At 43.9% G+C, this 19,233-nt stretch overlaps 1 protein-coding gene across 6 annotated transcripts in view; it reads right to left on the minus strand.

Annotated features, from left to right (window-relative positions):
- The window catches only part of CYFIP2 (cytoplasmic FMR1 interacting protein 2), a 123,983-nt gene that overhangs the window by 4,040 nt on the left and 100,710 nt on the right, over positions 1 to 19,233 (minus strand). For all 6 annotated transcript variants that reach the window (XM_038534920.1, XM_038534922.1, XM_038534923.1 and 3 more), the window contains 4 exons: positions 8,670 to 8,742; positions 8,105 to 8,199; positions 2,470 to 2,708; positions 1,032 to 1,179 (listed from right to left, as the gene is read on the minus strand). In XM_038534920.1, coding sequence (XP_038390848.1) covers positions 1,032 to 1,179; positions 2,470 to 2,708; positions 8,105 to 8,199; positions 8,670 to 8,742 — 555 coding nt within the window. The remainder of the gene's footprint in view (positions 1 to 1,031; positions 1,180 to 2,469; positions 2,709 to 8,104; positions 8,200 to 8,669; positions 8,743 to 19,233) is intronic.

Raw genomic sequence — 19,233 nt, forward strand, 5'->3', positions numbered from 1 at the left:
TATACATACAATGGAACATTATTCAGCCTTCAAAAGGAAGAAAACTCTGATACAAGCTACAGCATAGGGGACCTTGAACACATGATGCTAAGTGAAATAAGCCAGTCATGAAAGGGTAAATACTGTATGACTCCTCTAGATGAGGGACCTCGAGTCGTCAAATCCTTGACACGGAAGGTGGAAGTTAGGGTTAGGTGGTTACCAGAGGTTGGGGGGAGGGGAGACTGGGGGGTTCTTGTTTGGTGGGTGTAGTGTTTCAGTTTGGGAAGCTGAGAAAGTTTTGGAGGTGAATAGTGGTGATGGCTGCATGACCGTGTGAGTGAACCTAATGCCACCACGCTGTACACTTAACGATGGTTCAAATGCTTAGATATAGCTTACCATAATGGCCAAAGAACCCCTTTATGAGGAGGCTTCTGCTTCCTCCTCCTTTCGGCTGGTCCTAGGGACCCAACTCTTTGTTCCAGCCATACATCTTCATGTCTCTGGGCCTAGGCTACAGCAAGCTGATCCCTCTTATCTGGAATATCCTCCCCACCCTGCACCCCATATTTTGCCTGGTTTATTGGCTGCTGGTCATTCTGGACTCAGTCCAAACATCGCCTCCAGGGAGGCCTTCTCTGACCACCCGTTGCCTCAGCTCAGTTTAGACAGCCCTTTTCAATTGCCCCTACAGCAGCCCCGCTTACCCTATGATGACGCTTCTCCCATCCCTGTACAGGCACAACTTCTGTGTTCAGTGACAGTCTGTGTGGCTGCAGTGCCAGCATCAGCAGTCTGGCTGGCACAAGATAGGGGTAATTCAGGTCTGGAGCCTGGCCCGGCCCTGCAGGGTGACCTGATTCATCCCAGCAGGTTATGAGCAAGTGACTCATGGCTTCCTACGAGAAGGTCCCCGACTGCTGAGCATCTTTGTACCTACCTGTGGTGTGGGGACTTGGCCTCCATAAACAGTTCGCCCTCCTTCGCAGATGAAAGCCTGCTTGTCAGGCCTGGCCCCACTCCCCAGGCCCCAGCCCTTAGCTGCTTACCACATTCTTAATGACCTCATCCTTCCCATCTTGCCTCTGTACTTTTAGCAGGTGGTAACAGAAGTCAAACAGGTCAAAGCGACGCTGTTGTCCCAGCAGGACAATGATGGAGCAGCCAGCCCAGTTCAAACCGTCACCAAAACATTGCCTGGGAGTGAGGAGAGAAAGCAGCTGGAATGAAGGGCAGGGGAGGGTGGGGGAAGATCCTCATCTTGGGCCAGGAGTGTAGATAGTGAGCCAGCCAGTCCCTGGGTCAATCCTCTCAATCTGTAAAGTGGGTGCAAGGTAAGACGTGAGCATACATTTGCTTTGATCCAGGGACTATGGATATATTACAAGTCTCTCTAACCACAGAGAGGTGCCAGCCTGTCGGCCACTGATGATGTATACACTTGGAGGGAAAAAATTCAACCATTCCTTGAGATTTCTGTGGCTGATTCGAATTTGGATGAGAATCTGTCTCGCCTCTGTAAGGGAGCCAGAGGAATGCTTGTGAAGTGAAGGACCCTTTTAAACCTGCAGACCAAGCGGCCTGTGGAGGCTGAGCGGGCAGGGACGGGTGTGCTGTGCGGGTGAGCAGTTGCTGCTGGGCCGTGGGCGCTGCAAGTCCTCTGGGTCTGGGAAGCTCAGCCTGCGTGCCACAAGCCCCCGACAGCATCCTGGGCAGGTCCAGAGGCTGCGGGGTCATCTCTCTGCTGTTTTTCTTATCCTCGAGCAGCAGCTGCAGCCCCCTGGGCAGGCTTTCCTGTTTCCCCATCACTCTGGCTAGAAGCGCAGGCCCAGCAGCTGCTCTGGAAACAGCTTGCTCAGCCCAGCCCAGTCCCAACAGCACTTCCTCAGGGAAGCCTTCTCTGGCCTTACTCGCTCATTCTCAGGGGCTCTTGGCTCCTGGAGCAGAGACCTTGTCTGCCTTCTTTATTGCACTACTCTTGATGGGTAGCTGGGTGAGGGAAGGAAGAACTGGAATCTGCTTCTGTCTTTTCTGATGACAATATTGGGTTCCTTTAGAAGGTTTCTTGGTTTTCAAGAGTACAGGCCTCACGAGCCAGGCTAGTATGAGCAGTTAGGGCATGACGCTCTCCTGAGGAGGCACTTGTTGCTTTTCCTGGAATGTCCTCACCTCCTCTCTAAGAGCTGAATCCCAGGCAATGTTCAAGGCTCAGTTCTACTATGTCACTTACATTCCAATAACCCACTCAGCTCTCTTCTCAGGCAACTGTTGCCCTTCCTGCCTTTGCTGTATGAGGCCAGGAACCATCTACTTTTGCTCAGCACTGGTATCTGTCTGGCACTTGGCACACAGTATGTATTCAATAAATAGTTGTCAGACAATCTGTCCCTGATCACTTTTCTGGTTGAGCCCTGGTAGCTTGGTGACTCTTGGTGGGGGGAGACATGGAAGCTGGGTGATGACTCGCCATTCCCCGAGGGTACTCACTCAGCCGTGAACTCGTTGGTCCCCACGGGAATGCAGTAGACAAACTGCATGGCGCTCCAGAGCCGGTGGAACTCCACACACTCATCGACGTGCATGACTCCATTGGTGGGCGGTGGGCCCCGCCAGATGGGGTCCTGCAGGTAGCTCCGAATGCGTGTCAGGATGACCTCAAACATGGACAGGCCACAGCACAACCGCTCTTTGGTCAGCAGGTCGCCCTCCCGAGCGATGGCGATTTGCTGGGAACAGAGAAGTACATAAATCTTCTATCCTCACCCCAGACCCCATCTTCCACCTCTCACCAGAGATTCCCATACCCTAGGGCTGGCTGTACCTGGACATCTCACCCAGAGCTGGGCACTAACTTTGTAGGTCCTAGTGCAGTAGCAGGGAGTCTTGTGATAAGACTTACTTGTGGTAAGTAAAATCTAGGAGCCATCAGGGAGGAAGAGTCAAACTAAAAAAAATCCCAGTCTACTACATAATGAAATGCTATGTATCCACTGAAAAGACTGAGTCGTTCACACTTACTGAGAGTGTGTATAATACATCAGGCCCTGCTCTGAGCTATTTATTCCTCATACCAACCCCAGGAAATACATGCCATCGGCATCCCCATTTTACTGATAAAGAAACTGAGGTTCAGAGTGGCAGCCAATGAGTGGTAAAAGCTGGGATTTACATCCTGACAGTCTAGATCTATGAGTTAAATTGTTAAGTGAATATAAAGCAAGTTTCAGAAAAGGATGTATGCTATAATCCTATTAAAAACATCAACAACAACCAGGAATGGGATCATACCCAAAAGACTTGCCATACATCAAAAACTTGGCACTGCCCAACCACCCAAGAAGAAGGACATAGTCGATTAACTTAATGTCCAAAAGGGAAAAATAAACCAGTTGCTCAGCATAAATAAAAGTATTCCTGCAAAGAAAACAAAACAAAACAAAAAACAAAAAAACAAAAAAAACCCCCATCAACAACATGTCATCCACAGGCAAACAAACAAAACTATATGTGGGGTGTGTGTGTGTGTGTGTGTGTGTGTGTGTGTGTGTATAAACTAGTTTAGAAGGAAATGTCAACTGTGGAACAGATGGGCTTGGAGAAGCAGGCAAGATTTTCACTTTTTACTTTAAATATTCCTGTACAGTTGAATGTTCTACAATAAGCATATGTTAGTCTTTTAAAATTTGCCACTGATTTTACAGGATCATTTCCTCCCATTAGAAGTCCTCTGACCACTGTAAGCTATCTCTATTAATAATTTAAACTGGCTTCACATCTGGGTCCTGGTTATTGCATAACTAATAATCAGCTCGCTAGACAAGCACATCAAAACACATTACCGTCTGCATTATGAGTAAAAATGTCTGGGGGTGGAAGTCTCAAAACCATTTGCAAATAGTAGATAGATTTTAAAATTTTAAGTCAAAGTAAGGTCTCGAAAGCTAGGGACATGGCTAGAGGAGGCTGTCCTCTGAGACGGAGAGGCCCATAGGGCACTCATGGGGTCTGCTCTCCAGAGGGATGTCTCTCCAGACAGCTCATTTTATAAAGTACCTGGAGGAAGTCTACCTGACTTCTCCCTGTAAGGTCCCACTCTGGAACCCCTACAAGGAGTGCAACCTCTAAATTAATCCACAGGGGGAAATAAATCAGGAAACATAACCCTGGGGCATGTTAGAAAAATGGGCCATGAGCTTAGTTGTCATGACAACCATAAACTGAAAGAAGTCTAGGACAAAAAATGTGAATTAGGGAAGACAACATGTGTTTCAAGCATGAAGGAGAGGGAACCCTGGATTCACGGTGACTCATCTTGATTCCGTAGGCAGAGAAAGCTCCTGAGCAGAGATGAGACCACTCGAGTTGCCACAGTTGGCTAGAAATAGGTCTTAAAAAAAAATCCTGAACCTAGTACTTGATTCTGTTCTTACATTAGGCAACACTTTACGGTGGTATTTGGACCCTGAAAGGGCTCTCCACTTTCTCCATCTCTCTCCACTACAGAGAAGATGGTCAGTAGATAAATAAAGGACCCATATTTGCTCTCAAGTCATGAATATTCTTCATAAATTAACACAGAGACTTCTGGTTTACTAATTAATCTCCTGTGTATCTAGTTAGTCTGAATCAATCCCCAGGGCCTGACAACCATGGTGGGAACTAAAAATTAGCAATGGGGTTTATAAATCTACAGACAGACTTTGAACTCTGGTGAACAACCAAAAGGGCCCCTGATGGAAAACATTTAGGGGCTTTGCCCTTTCCTCAGAAAATCATTCACCCTTCAGTTTCTCCTGGGAACTGTAAAAGTAACACACAGTCACTTGGGTAAATATGGAAAACCACTTTCAAAGAAGTCATAAGAAAATAAAAATCTCCCATAAACCCCATTACCTAGGAATCAGGTTATCTTAAAATACCGATCTGTGATTTGTGTTAATGTATGTGTGTGTGTGTGTGTCTATATTTAATAGAATTTGGATCATATGGTCTATCTTGCTTTTTTTTCTCTTTGGATAGCAGCAGCTTACAAAACCATTTCCTTCAATATTTTCAGTAACATAATTTTTTAATGGTTACATAAAATGGCCACTGATAGATCACCATTTATTGAGTCTTCCACTCTTACTGGTTATTTTAAAGTGTATACAAGTTTCATTATTAGAGACAATTCTTAAGCAACCATCCTTATACATAACACTTGTCTCTGATTATTTTCTTAGGATAAAATCCCAGGAGTAGGACTCCACAGTGGAAGTGAGCACATATTTTAAAAGACTTTTGCAACATAGTAGCCAACTAGACCAAAAGAAAACTGCCTTAAGTCTGCTCCTTGTACACTTTCGCTGTTGGCATTTATACTTTTTAGGGTGTCAGTTTTCTTCCATGTCCTTTTTCTTATGGATGTGTCTATCCTTTTTGGCTTGCTTTGAAAAAGCGTATTAATGACTATTTGCAGCAAAGGCCACCACTTTGAGACTTGGTGTTATGTACATATATATATTGTGTGTGTTTCACATAAATCTCATCCATTTCTTTTCTATTCTACTCAGTGGGGGGGATTTTTCTTCTTCTGCCATTCTTCTCTGAGTTAACAAGGGAATAGAAAAAGAATTGTGAAAATAAATGTGGAAATAAATTTCTGCACAGAATACTCTGATTACATTTAGTACCCTTTGGAGGAGAATGATACCTTGATAATCCTTTATATAATCCTTTGTGTTTTTTAAAAGTCTTTTACTTGTCCTTGTTTATCATAACATTCATGAAAGGCAGCTTCTTTTTTTAAACATTTTTAAGATTTCATTTATTTATTCATGAGAGACACAGAGAGAGAGAGAGTGGCAGAGACTCTCTCTCTCTGCAGAGGCAGAGGAAGAAGTAGACTCCCTGTGGGGAGCCGATCTGGGGTCTCCAGGATCACGCCCTGGGTTGAAGGCAGGTGCTCAACTGCTGAGCCACCCAGGCATCCCTCATAACAGGCAGCTTAACGAAGGCCGCAAAGCAGGTGTTAGCCCATTTCAAAGGTGGGGAGACAAAGGCTGAGACATTGTCTAACACCAGATTATGCATTGGTTCAAGTGGGAAGCTGGGATGAGGCTCCCTGCTTTCCACGATAGCACCTTAGCATGTCCCAGAAATAAATGCAAACAGTGCAACACCATTAAAACCTCTTGACTTTAAACATTTATTTGTCAAAACCTCCTCATCACAGACTTAGCTATTATGTGAGTCTCCTGAATCCCAGCTAGCTTGGAAGGTAATATTTCATTAGCTTTTCTTTGATCTCTGGGACGGCTAAATTTTGGGCTATTCCTTGAGGGCCGGGTGCCTTAGAAAACTGGCACTTCCTCTCCAGCAGAATGTCTAGGCTTTTGTTTGTTAAAGATTCGGCATTTGACAAATGGAGATTTCTATCAGTCCCAAGGAAATGGTGTTCACCAGAACAGGGAAGGAATTCACAGTCTTCTAAGTGGAAACACATGCCAAACCCTGGGTGCGAGAGGCCAGATTCTTGTAGGATGACACCAATAACAGAGCAGACACATTTATATGTCGCTCGCTGGCTTGGGGGATTTCTCCCTAAAAGGAAATCTTTAGAGGACTCCTCTGTTCAGCCTCTCAAGGCCAAAAAAGAAAATGTGTGTACTCCGCAGGATCTGAATTCTCCCTGTGGTGACTCAAAGAACCCAAATGCCACTGAACATTTAGTCACCATTTCCAGTAGGAGGTGGGTGGCACGCAGGTGGTCTGGCGAGGGTTGCTCATCAGCGTGACACCTGAGCAGATTGGGTCCTGCGATGTGCTCCAGATACTTGCCCTGATTTTTGAGAGAAGAGGCTGCCTTCTGCCCCCTGCTGAGGGTGTGAGTCCTTCAGACTCCTCAGCTTTTGTGATAAGAACAGAAAGGATCCCTGGAATGCAAGTCCAAGTGAAGATCTGAATCCTAAACCTTTTAAAAAGTTGGCAAAGGTGAATAAAACAGACCACCCCAGCTTGTCTCACCGGGATGCCCCAGTTCTCTTCCTTCAGAATTCCTCCCCCAGCCTCTCTACAATGTGCCAGTTACTCAAATCAGTTTGAAAGGAGCCAGCACATGCTTTTGTTGCCTCCCTCCTCTCTTCTCTTCTTTCCTGACTCCTGCCACAGTCTCTGAGTTCTCTGAGGCAGGAGTCCTGCTCTACTCATCTCCATGTTCATAGCAACTGGTACTGGTTTGGAAAAGTTAATTTTATTTTCAAAGATTTTATTTTTATGTAATCTACACCCAATGTGTGGCTCGAACTCATGACCTTGAGATCAAGAGTCACATACTCGAATGACTCAGACAGCCAGGCACCTCTGTAAAACTTCATTTTAATTACAGAATTAACATATGAGCTTATTTGCTTTTGAAAATATTAGAAAATTACAGATAAAGCTGAGGTCTCCTGTGGTCATCATTCTATCTCTGTCTCTTTCATCTCTCTTCAGAGAGTGTCGCCATTACGGACCATGAGTATGTCATGTTTTAGGAAAAGTTTCACTGAAAGGTTTTTGTTGTGTGCTTTCTTCCCCTGACCACGCACTTATGATCTGTCCACACTGTCGCACCTAGATCTCATCTTTCCTCTTCATTATTATGTAGCCAGTAGTCAGCATTCAGATAACTTTAAAACCTGCTATTTAGTCAAATAACAACCTCTACTGGTTGTTTCTGTTTTTTTTTTTTTTTTTTTTTATTTTAACAAACAATGCTATGGTAAACATCTGTGTTCCCATAAATGTTTTTCTAGCAAAGATATCCAGAAGTGAACTGCTGGTATTTGGGGTGTGTGGGGTTTTAATTCTCAAAGAGGACTTAGTAGAATTCCCAATACCTAACAGGAGCATATTAGATACTTGTCTGACTTCCTTGTTTCTTGGAATAATAGTTGATACAGGTGAGAAGAAAGAACTCAGGCCTGAGAAACAGCAAATCTCATTCCAGACGTGACCCTGCCACTAACAGGCTTTGTAGACATTCTTCCCCACTGTCTCTCTGGGCCTCAGTTTCCCTGCCTGTAAAATGAGGGGGTTGGACTAAATGCTTTCCCTAGAAAGTTCCTTTTGGTTCTCAGAGTCTGTAATGGAAGGATCATACCTGAGGGGTCCCCAGCCGCTCTATCAGTGGGACCAGGTGAAGCGGGGCATACTTGGCTTCCAGGCGTTTCATGCGGACCTCCAGACGCTCCCCTTCTGCAAAAGGAGCAGCAGAGCAGAAAATGAGATTCAGGGTGCCCTGGGGGAACTGAGGAAGGAAAAACTCTGAGAGGACCGGTGATGTATCTGTGTCCAAAACATGCATGGACTGTGTAGAACTGTTCTCCTTCATTCTAAAGTGTGATCAGAACTCATTATAAGGAAAAACATTCTGTTTTCTCTGTCCAGTGATAGATTATATATACCTTGTGGGGTGGTGAGTTCCTCATCATTCAAAAGAGTTAAACCAAGGCTAGGCAGGAATGCACTAGGGATGATCTAGAAGCACCAAGAAACAAGGCTTGGAGTATCACTTCCAATTCTGCAATTCTGTGAATACTGAATAGCTGCCCAAAGCTTTATTTAACCTTTTGCCTTTCTGACTGCAGGTCTGAGTTTATTGGGATTAAGCGAGCATGAAGTTCAAATGCAAGTTGGCTATGTAGCTGTTGTTAGTGGTTTCTTACCTTTGATGTAGACTCTAGGTAAGATATTCTGGAAGGGTGCAGCATGGAGCAAATCACAGACTTCCTCCTGAGACTGCAAACAGAGATAGAAGAAAAAAAGGGAAAACAAGTCACATTTTAAACCACAAAGAATTTTCACTCCTAAAACCTTGAGCATGAGCACTGCAGTCAGCCAGGGTTCAAATTTTGGCTCTTCCTCTTATTAGCTATGGCACCTTAGGAAAGTTGCTTAATCTCCTTGAGCCTATTTATTTATCTGCAAAATGAGGGCCAGAACAGTACTTATTTAAGGAGTTTTTGTAAGGATTGAGTGAGAGAATGCATAACCATATAGCATAGTCCCTGGCACGTCATGAGTGTGCAATACATTTTCATTATAATCTTATAAGGAATTTGTTGAGGATTTCAAATGAGTGACAGAGGAATTGAAGAGAAATGATGGGCCCCAGACTCTTTGTCTGTCTGGTTGGTTGTGAGGCTTGTAGGCTCAAAGCAGGTGGTGGATCAATCTGACAATCCACTCATGCAGATGATTCTGTGAAAAGCCTGTGTCTGTTTGGTTTTCTCCACACCAGACACCAGCTAGTGAGAAAAGAGAAACTAGAACCCAGGACAGATATGTTTTGATGGTGACTTGTTATGCATAGAAGTGAGCTTTAAAACAGCTTAAAAAAGAGGGGAAAGTCTGGGGAGAACAGACATGTAAGAGATGGTTTAATGGGCTTGCTGTCCGGGATCAGTTTACGATCACTGGATTTCAGAACAGAAGACGGGATAAGGGGACCTAGAGAAGCCACCCTCCATGGCTCGTGGTTTCTCTTCTTTAAACTGCAGGGATTTGGATTAGGTAAGATCCAGGCTTCATTCAACTCTGGCACTCCTGGATCCTAAGCATGTGAGAAAATCAGGATTGTGAGTGCTCTTGGCTTTCCTCACCCAGGCATGGGTGGAATATGCCATCCTAGAAATCTGGAAGGCTGGCTGCTCAAGAGGGGAACCCCAAAACTCCTTTTTTATTCTAGGTCAGTCCTTGAAATGATGCTAGCAGAGGAAAGACAAGTGAACCCTTTGAAGGGACTGACCTGAGTGTAATTCTGTTTCTTAGCCAGAGGGGAAAATTTCCCTCTTTCTTAATTAAACTATTTCTCTCATAACCACTAAATCAAATAACCTAGTACTGATAGTTCTCAACTCAGGTCCTTGGATTCATCATTAATCTAAAATTTGGCTTACTGGTCATTCAGGCTACTCTTTAATTTACTAATTAACATTGTTTGACTTTTCAATGATGAACCAGCCTTGCATTCTGGGAATAAACCTCACTTGGTTGTGATGCATTATCCTTTTTATACATTGCTGGATTTTATTTGCTTATTTTTACTCTATATTCATGAGGGACACTGATTTGCTGTTTTCTTCTTAAATGCCTTTGATTTTGGCATTAGGATAATGCTGACCTTCTAAGACAAATTGGGAAGAAATCCCTTCTTTTCTGCATTCCGGAAGCAACTGTGCAGAATTGGATATCCAACTGTGCAGAATTGGGCACTTGAGTGCCCCAAGTCTAGAATTGGGGTTGGTGAAAGGACCCATGTCCTTGATAAAATTTCTTTAATAGACACACGACCATTCAGGTTACCATTTTTTTCTTGAGTAAGTATTGGGGGTTTGTATGTATCAAGGACACGGCTCCTTTCACTAATCCCATGCTCCAGATTGGATATCTAACTCCTTGCTGGATATCACTGCTTGGATATTCCACACGTCAACATTTCCAAAGCTGACCTCTTCCCTTTCTCCCTGGGGTTCCTCTGCTCCCAGAATGTCATGATCATCTCCTTATCTGCCCAAGCCTAAAATCTGAGGCTCATTTTTTCTCTCTTCTTCACTTTCCAAGACCATTAAGTCCTCATATCTTTTGCTTCTTTCTATGTTCCTTCCTACTGACCACCACAATGCTCCGAACTCCTTAAGCATGAGGTGCTGTCTCTAGTTTTGCCTCTTCACCCCACTGAGTATAACAGTTTCTCAATAACTGATTAATGAATGCATATTTGTTATCTCATATTTTCTTAGATGAATAAATTTGTTTAGCCACATAACCAACCTCCAAGTATGAGAATATCATTACATACACTCACCCAACAGATATTGGTTGAATGCCTGGCACTGTTCTAGGCTTTGCAGATATGATGTTGAACAAGTTAGACTAGATCTTTGCCCTCATGGAATTTATGTTCTGGTTGATAGAGACAGATAAAAACAAGCAAACAAATCAGAAAATTTCAGATAGTGATAAAAGAAAATAGGGTAAGAGTCTAGAGAGTGACTGGGCATGGGGAATGGACTGCTTGAGGAAGGGTGGTTAGGGAAAATCTTTCTGAGGGAGAGATATTTGAAAGAAGATGGAATGAAGTGAGAGAGCCAGCCATGCAGATATGAGGTAAGAGCATTCCAGTACAAAGGCCCTGGGGCAGAAAGTAAGCTGGACCATAGAGATACCATGCTGGGAATACAGGAGTGGTATGAAGTCTGGATTTTTCTAAAGTGCGACGAGGAACTATGTAGGTATTCTCAGCAGAGGATTGGTTACAATAGTTTCAACTGCCAAATTTTCCTCTTTCTTCTTCTCTTCCAAAAATTTCAGTTGCTCCTACAAATGTTTTCTTACTAGAAAAGTTGCTCGTTGCATGGACTATCAGCTTTCTCTTTTAATAATGAGAATAAAATTGACCTTGGGTACCACCTCAGGGGATGGAGGAGAGGAATGTTCTGGGTCCTCTACAACAGGAGCAATGTTATTGCTTTACTCATTTTACATGATGAGCTTCTCCTTCAGATTTCTTTGGGAGGGACAAGAGTGTTCCATTTATCCCTCTCTATACATCCCCCTGTCCTCCAGTTAGTAACTATAGGATCAGAGGTGCTTTGGGGCAAGTGGAGGCTTCCTTGTGGCATGCTTCCTGTGTGCTCTCTATCTCTTAATGCAATTTGCTAATGAAGGTGAGGAAAGGCAGAAGGGTGTGTTTCCTAATAGAGGTGGGAAAGTGTCTGCCTGAAAGGTCCCAAAGGATGAGCTATGTGGTCATTTGCATAGTGAGGTGGCTACACACCTCGCAGCACCTTTTGGGGAAGGTATCTATTTGGCATTCCTTAGATGAGGCCATTGCAACTAATTAAAATGTCCGGTTTAGGGGACATAAAGTCTTATGTCAGGGAGGCAAACAAGCCTCCATTGTGGGTATCCATGCTAACGGTCAACCTCCTCCTTATTTAATATCTATCTTAAAGGATCCACACTTGGACTTCCACTGTGCCCCTGGAACCCTTGGCCTGTGAAGCGCCCTGAGTATGGGTTTCTTCTCCATTCACTCCCGGTTCCTTCTGCTCCAGCCATAAAAGCTTTTGTTATTTGAATGCCCTATCTGTGCACCCATCAAAGAGTTTTTTTACCTTCTTTCTGGAATGCTCCCTAACCTATCTTTTGCCCACACTCTCTTTGCTCCGTAAATTCCCACACTCCTTTCAGATCTTAATTCAACCATCATTCCTTCAAAGGAGACCTTCTTAACCCCCTCAAGAAAGGGGGGTCTGAGCCTGGGCACATTCCTTTGTCATGTGTCCTCAAAGAATCAAGTTCATTTCCTTTCAACACCTGAACTCAATTTATTTTATACTTTATACTTGCCTACCCATGACTGTTTGATTAATGTCTACCTCCCCCTACTGGAATTTAACCTTCATGAAGGTAGGGACAATGTCTTATTCTGACCGTATTTTATTCCTAATAGCACAGTGTCTCATAGATAGCAAATGCTCAGTAAGCATGTGCAAAAAAAGCTAAATGTTGGGACACCTGGGTGGCTCAGTGGTTGAGTGTATGCCTTTGGCTCAGGGCATGATCCTGGAGTCCCGGGATCGAGTCCCACATCAGGCTTCCTGCATGGAGCCTGCTTCTCCCTCTGCCTGTGTCTCTGCCTCTCTCTGTATCTTTTATGAATGAATAAATAAAATCTTTAAAAAAACAGCTGAATGTCTGCAGCATATAAGGGAACTAAAACTTAGGACAGAATCTCTCCTATTTGGGGTGTGGGCCCATATTATGCAGGCCTGCATGTTTCCTTTTATTACTAAGGAAAGTATTTCCTCTTCAGTTTTACTGATTACTCTATATAAATTATATGAAGCATTAATGTGTGGTGGGATTTTCAGGTGTCCTTAATTTTCTATCCCTCTCTCTTTATGTTTTTTCTTACTTGTATATATTTACTGAATTTTTTAAAAAAGATTTTATTTATTTTTTCATGAGAGACACATAGAGAGAGGTACAGACAGCAGAGGGAGAAGAAGCTCCCTGAGAGGAGCCTTATATGGGACTAGATCCCAGGACCCCAGGATCACAGCCTCAGCCAAAGGCAGATGCTCAACCAATGAGCCACCCAAGTGCCCTATCTACTGAATTTTCTATATTGAACATATATTACTTAAATTAATTTGAAAAACCTCTGGAAGTACCTACTTTCTACCTTTAAAATATGGAGCTTTGAGGGTTTTGAACTGGAATTAGAAGGAAGGAAATGAAATCCTAGCATGCCACTTGATCTAGCAAGGAATAACATCTGCACAGACTTAACAATGTAAATAGTATATATTTTTGTTTTGTTTTAAGCTACATTTAAGGACAGGTTACAGATGCAGAAGAAAATACAAGGGTTACAAAAATACAGCTTTGACCATATAATAGTAAAAGTGAAGCTGACGCGAGGTAAGAGGTGGAAGTGTTAGAAGTGGAAGTTGCGGGGGGTGTGTGTGTGTGTGTGTGTGTGTGTGTTAATTTCCTCATCTTGCACAGAAAGGAGTCAAGATACTAAATAATGTTACTAAAAGCAGCAATGGTGGTATAAGTATATTATCTCTGATTCCAAAGGAAGCAACAGAAGTAATAAGTAACATAATCAAATATTAAAGAGGAAGAGAGAGGAGAGATTTAAATCAGCTAAAAATCTCATCTTTCCAACTAGGGAGTATAAGTATTGTCTAGAGTTGCCAATTAAGAAATAGAAGCTATCCGATTATTAAGCAGCATTATGGTGAGAACAACGAGAAGAACCAGAAATAGAAATGATTACAACAAGTTGCCTTGGGGACTGGGATACAGGTGGGGAGAGGTGCAGCAGAGCCAAGAATGATGTTTCTCATCATAAACTCATTTGTATTATTTGATTTATCATGTGCAATTAAGAACAATTTAAATGGAATGAAATGAAGAGGTTGGATTAAATGGTCTCTAAGGGTCTTTCCCTAGAACTGAGAATCTGTATCAACATGTTTGCTTTGTTCTTCAGGGAACGAAAGGCAATGAGCATTTACTGAACACTAACTATGTGCCAGGTGCTTTGTACCCGTCATCTGCTTTGCACTTTAGAATATCCTATGAGGGTAGCTCTTATGATCTCCCTCCAACACACCAGGACATTGAGACTCTCGGGGAGGTGACATTTCCTATACAGGTCCACATGGCAATAAAGAAGCAGTAGGGCTGACAGGGTTAAGAGCAAGAGCCACTTTCCTTTGACACCCATTGCTTCTCCATGGCAACCCATGCAGCCAAAGCCTGAGGAAGTGTGGAATATTTCCCCCCCTCATTATACATGCACATGATGAAAAAAAAAGCATAGTTATCAAAAATAAAAACAGGAGATTGGTTAAAATCTCATCACCTGAGAAACTTTTTAGCCTCACATCTGATAGGATTACATCATTTGTTGCTTTATTTACTGGGCTTTTAGTCACAGCTACTAACATTCTTGAAACTTAAAAAATTCTGACACACACACACACACACACACACACACGCACAAATATGCATTTTGAAGTATGAAGAATCTTGAGCTATCTTCTAGCTGATAAAACGGAGTTACTAAAACTACTCTTCTGCAACCCCCAGACATAACCTCTATTCTGGATTTGTGTAAATAATTTCTTTGCAGGCCACTCATTTTTTAAGGTCTGCTGGTTGGATACCAAGGTAAATAATAACTGGATCACCCAGGGTAATTTACACCTATAAATTCCTTCTTTCCCCACCCTCCTAACTTCCATGCATCCTCATCCATCCCTCAGAGCCCCACTCAAGCTTCACCTCCTAGGTCGTCTTCTAAGACCCTCCAGTCTACAGTGGTTTTCTTTTTAAAAACTTAGCAAAATCCTTGTTCACTCAGGCCCCATAAGCTGTCTGTAGGTTGAGCTAATCTAGCCCCAGACCAGGGCCCTAAAGTCTGTGGTTCTGAGGAAGAATCAGAGCAGTGTCTCATATCCTATGATACCACTGACTGAGAGAGAGTCTTCTTGGAGGGACCAGTTATATGCAAGACCCACATTTGCTCTGACATGAGAGGACAACAAAAAGAATATACAGAGCATGGGTATAATATCTAAAGACCAAGCAAGATCTGAACACCTTCATTCTGGCTAGGATATAGTCAGCACAGAAAAGAAAGAAGTCATTCATTCATTCATTCAACAAATAATAGGCATCTATTATACACAAGTCTCTCTGCAAGGGGTGGAGACATGACAGTGTTGGGGGCAGACCTGATGCATGGTACTTGTCAAGGTGATGAGGAAAACAAGTAAATGGAAAATTGTGGCAAGTGCTAGAGCTGGGCCATGCATGGGGCTATGGCAATGCATAAGAGGGTGATAGGGAAGGCTCTTCAGAGAAGGGAATACTAAGCTGAGACCTGAACCAGGAGTAAGTGTTGGACAGTTGAGGAAGAACACTTCCTGCAAAGGCCAAAGAGTGACAGGGACCATGGTGGGTGAAGGGCTGACCACTGAATAAGAAGCTTTCCATGCTGGAGGAAGATGGCATGAGCTGAGGGAGAAGGGGAATCAGGAGGCATATGCAGAAAGATCTTAGAAGCCTTGCTCAGGCATCTGAATGCCACCTTGCTGGTTTCCATCAGGGAAATCTGCAGTTTCACCTTCTGTCTGTAAAACAGAAAGGACTGGGGTAGTGGGGTGTGTGTGTGAAAAGAGGTGTTGGGATAGTCTAAGCAAGAGAGAGTAGGGAGTGGTGGCAAAGGAGACAGAGAGGAAGGAGCAGACATCGGAGACCTGGATGACAGATGGGATACAGGAGCAGAGAGGGCAATGACACCCATGACCACTTGCTCACAGGGTCCAAGGACACAGTGGGTTTGCAGGGAGCAGGAAGTTGAGATCAGATCTGGGTAAGGGGATTTTCTGAGGTCTGTGCACGTTCAAGAGAAGACATCTAACAGGTAACTAGAGGTATGGTATGGGGCCCCAGAATCTGAAGGGTAGATCCGAACTTGGGAATCATCAGCATGAAGATGAAAACTGACTCCAGGAGAGGCTAATACACCAGTGTGAGGGTAGGCATGGGTGGGCATTTCTCAAAGTGACCAGACCCTTACACATACTTCAGCTCTTCTGACTTCAAAGAAAGAGAGGGTGCAAAGAGATCAAGGCGAGACTGATAAATTCTGGACACTTCCATGTCTACCAACACACTATGTGATGAGAGAGGACAGGCCATCTTGCAAACCAGGTGTGGGGAGGAAGGCTACTCCTACACACTTGGTGCTGCCTCTTTCATCCTTCCTTCACTTCACCAAACATCCACTGATTACTAGCTCTGTGGTCTGACACCCAACCTAAAGGCACAGAGGTAAGGATGGTGTCCTCTACAGGGTAGAGAGGGGCCTGGATGCTGCAGGAAACACAATGCCAGGTAAGACCAGAAAAATTAGATTTGAATGAAGTTTCCAAAGTAGTGGAGGAAGACAGCCCAGGACACCTGTGCCTGGGAAATAAATCAAAGGACTCTGAAGACTGGGAAGAAGGACAGTGACATCAAGTTCCTTGTGGAGAGCAGGCATTTGATAAGGTATGTGCTAAACTGGAGCTGGAGGGGAGGAGATGGTAAGGGCTTTGGGATGGCTGGAGAGAATGGGCCAGGTCCTGAACTAGGAAAGGTGCAACCACAGACAGAGGAGAGATAAGATCAAAATCAATGTGAAGCAGGAAATCATCTGCTGGGGCTCGTGAGGGAGGGGTGGGCTGAAAAGGCTGCAGGCAGTCAGGAGCCAGGCTCTCCATCTTGGAGACTTGTCAGAAAGGCCCAGCTGAAACCTACTTGCTCTGGGAAGAGGAAAGGGCCTGCTTATGAGGCTCTGGTGACTTTACATTCATCACTTCACTTAACACAAAGACTATGAAGTAGGAATAGGTTTCCTCTGTAATCTGGAAGTAGACCGTTCCTAATGAAACCTTTCCTAATCCCAAATGGCATACAGCAAAGAAGTAATGACACTTATTTTACATGGAAAAAAATTCTGAACATTCCCAGACCCCAAAAACAACCTCTCTCAGGCTTCTCTGATACTTCACAACACATCTTTAAGGGATGCGTAGAATAGAGATGAAGCACGGATAAAGCACAGCTCAAAGCTCCGGCAGCTTGATGCTGAGATGCTGAGTGGAGTCCCCGGGAAGGGGTTTGGTGCAGCCACTCATGTGCTGCCTCTAGACGGACTTGCTGCAAAGCAACAGTGAGTGCGGTTCTTGCTTTTCACCTTTTTTCCTGAAAGCAATATCCCCTTTGGATTTCTGTGGTTCGTGAAAACAGGTACCACCGTAAGGTCTTTTGTGAAAGCAAAGGGGCAGAATGCAAACTTTTTTTCAAAAAGCAGGGGATACTTACATTTAGCCCCAGCATTTTGGGGTGTGGAATCTAAGGCTGAGAGGATTTCATCCCTCTCTTGGAGTCTCATAGCTATTAAGTACAGAGGCAAAGCTTGAACCCAGGATGTCTGAGTCCTGAGATATTCCTTTCCAGGAGCACCTGGGAGTCAAGCTGATATCAGGCTGAAACAAACTGATGAAACTTGGCCTGGCCTTTTCCTTTGGCTCCTGATGCATTTCTGGGCTTATTCTGTGCAAGGTCTATAGATTTAGTGACACTCTTTCTTTAATTGTAAGGCACTGTGTATTCTTCTGGATATGGGCAGAGTATAAGTAAAAGACCTGAGATCTCTCAGAATTTTCTTGCTGACCTGGGCCTGGCTACTGGGCCTCCTTCCTAAACCAACCTTACCCTGTTCTTTCATTCTGCTCTACTGCTGAGTTATATAGCCTTGAATGAGACAGATCTTTCTTCAGAGGGACAAAGGCAGGTCAAGAGCAAGTGCCTGCAGCAAGTTTCAAAATGGGAATGCTTTTTTTTTTTTTTTTTTTTTTTTTTTTTTAAGTTGCAAGTGGCCAGTTAGAAGCTACTGGGTGGTAAATGTCCTTACCATCTGAGTTTCCCTGGCTCATCATTAGATCCAGTGGACCCTGTCCCCCATCCCCTAGGACACATCTCCTTCCCAACCACTAGACTACACACCACAAATGCGAAGGCCTGGTCTTGATGTGGCCAATGCAATAGCAAAGGTCCCAGGGAATGACATTCATTGCAAATCACTTGGAATGAGAAATGAGCAAATTCATGGACTGGAAAAAAATGGAATTAAGCCTGAGCTTCAATTAGAACAAAGACTCATGGTCCTCCTTGAATCATGCTGCCTTGAAGCAGAAACAGCTGACTGGTTAATAATACCCAGTTCATGTCCTATGGTTTGCCATATTGTTATATTGGACTTTGCATCTGACCAAGAGGAAGCGGGCATTTCAGCAGCCTCCTAGATACTAAAGCACGACAGATTCTAGCGCCTAGAATATACGACGACTAGGCAGTTTCCAGTGGGGTCTCAGGCCACTTTACTTTCACTGGGAGATAATACCATCTTGTCAGGGTTTGTGTTTATTTTGGGGGGGAGGGGTTAATGATTTCCAGCAGAGATGACAAAAAAGAATCACCTAGGATTGCTATGAATGGTTTAAGAAGAGAGAATACTGTCTGCTCATCCTAGGGAAGGCCAAGTATACTACAGACACCAGAGACTGACTGTTTATAATGATCATTTTCTAGCAGATGTATTTTGTTCTTTAAACATCAATATTTTTATTTGAGAGAGAGAATGAGCAAGGGGAAGGACAGAGGGAGAAGCAGACTCCCTGCTGAGTAGGGAGCCCGATGTGGGGCTCCATCTCAGGACCCTGAGATGAGGACCTGAACTGAAGGCTATACTTAACCAATTGAGCCACCTGGGTACCCCTCAAACATTAATATTTCTAAAAATTTTTAAAAAGATTTTATTTCAGAGAGAGAGCGAGCACATGCACTAGCATGAGTGGGGAAAGAGGCAGAGGGAGAAGCAGACTCTGCTGAGCAGGGAGCCCCACAAGGGGCTTAATCCCAGGACCCTGGGATCACGACCTGAGCCAAAGGCACATGCTTAATGGACTGAGCCACTCAGGTGTCCCAAAAATCAATATATTATGATAACATTTCAAAAGAAAGAAGTGAAACATCTTCAGGAAGGAGACCTTTTCATGATTTACCTGCAGGCAACATATATGCAAGCAGTGGTCCAGGGGTCCTCTCCCAATAATCCATGACTCAGGCAGTGGTTGCTTTCGGAAAGGATTCTGA

The sequence above is a fragment of the Canis lupus genome, chromosome 4 (genome assembly GCF_011100685.1).
Source record: "Canis lupus familiaris isolate Mischka breed German Shepherd chromosome 4, alternate assembly UU_Cfam_GSD_1.0, whole genome shotgun sequence".
Classification (NCBI taxonomy): domain Eukaryota; kingdom Metazoa; phylum Chordata; class Mammalia; order Carnivora; family Canidae; genus Canis; species Canis lupus.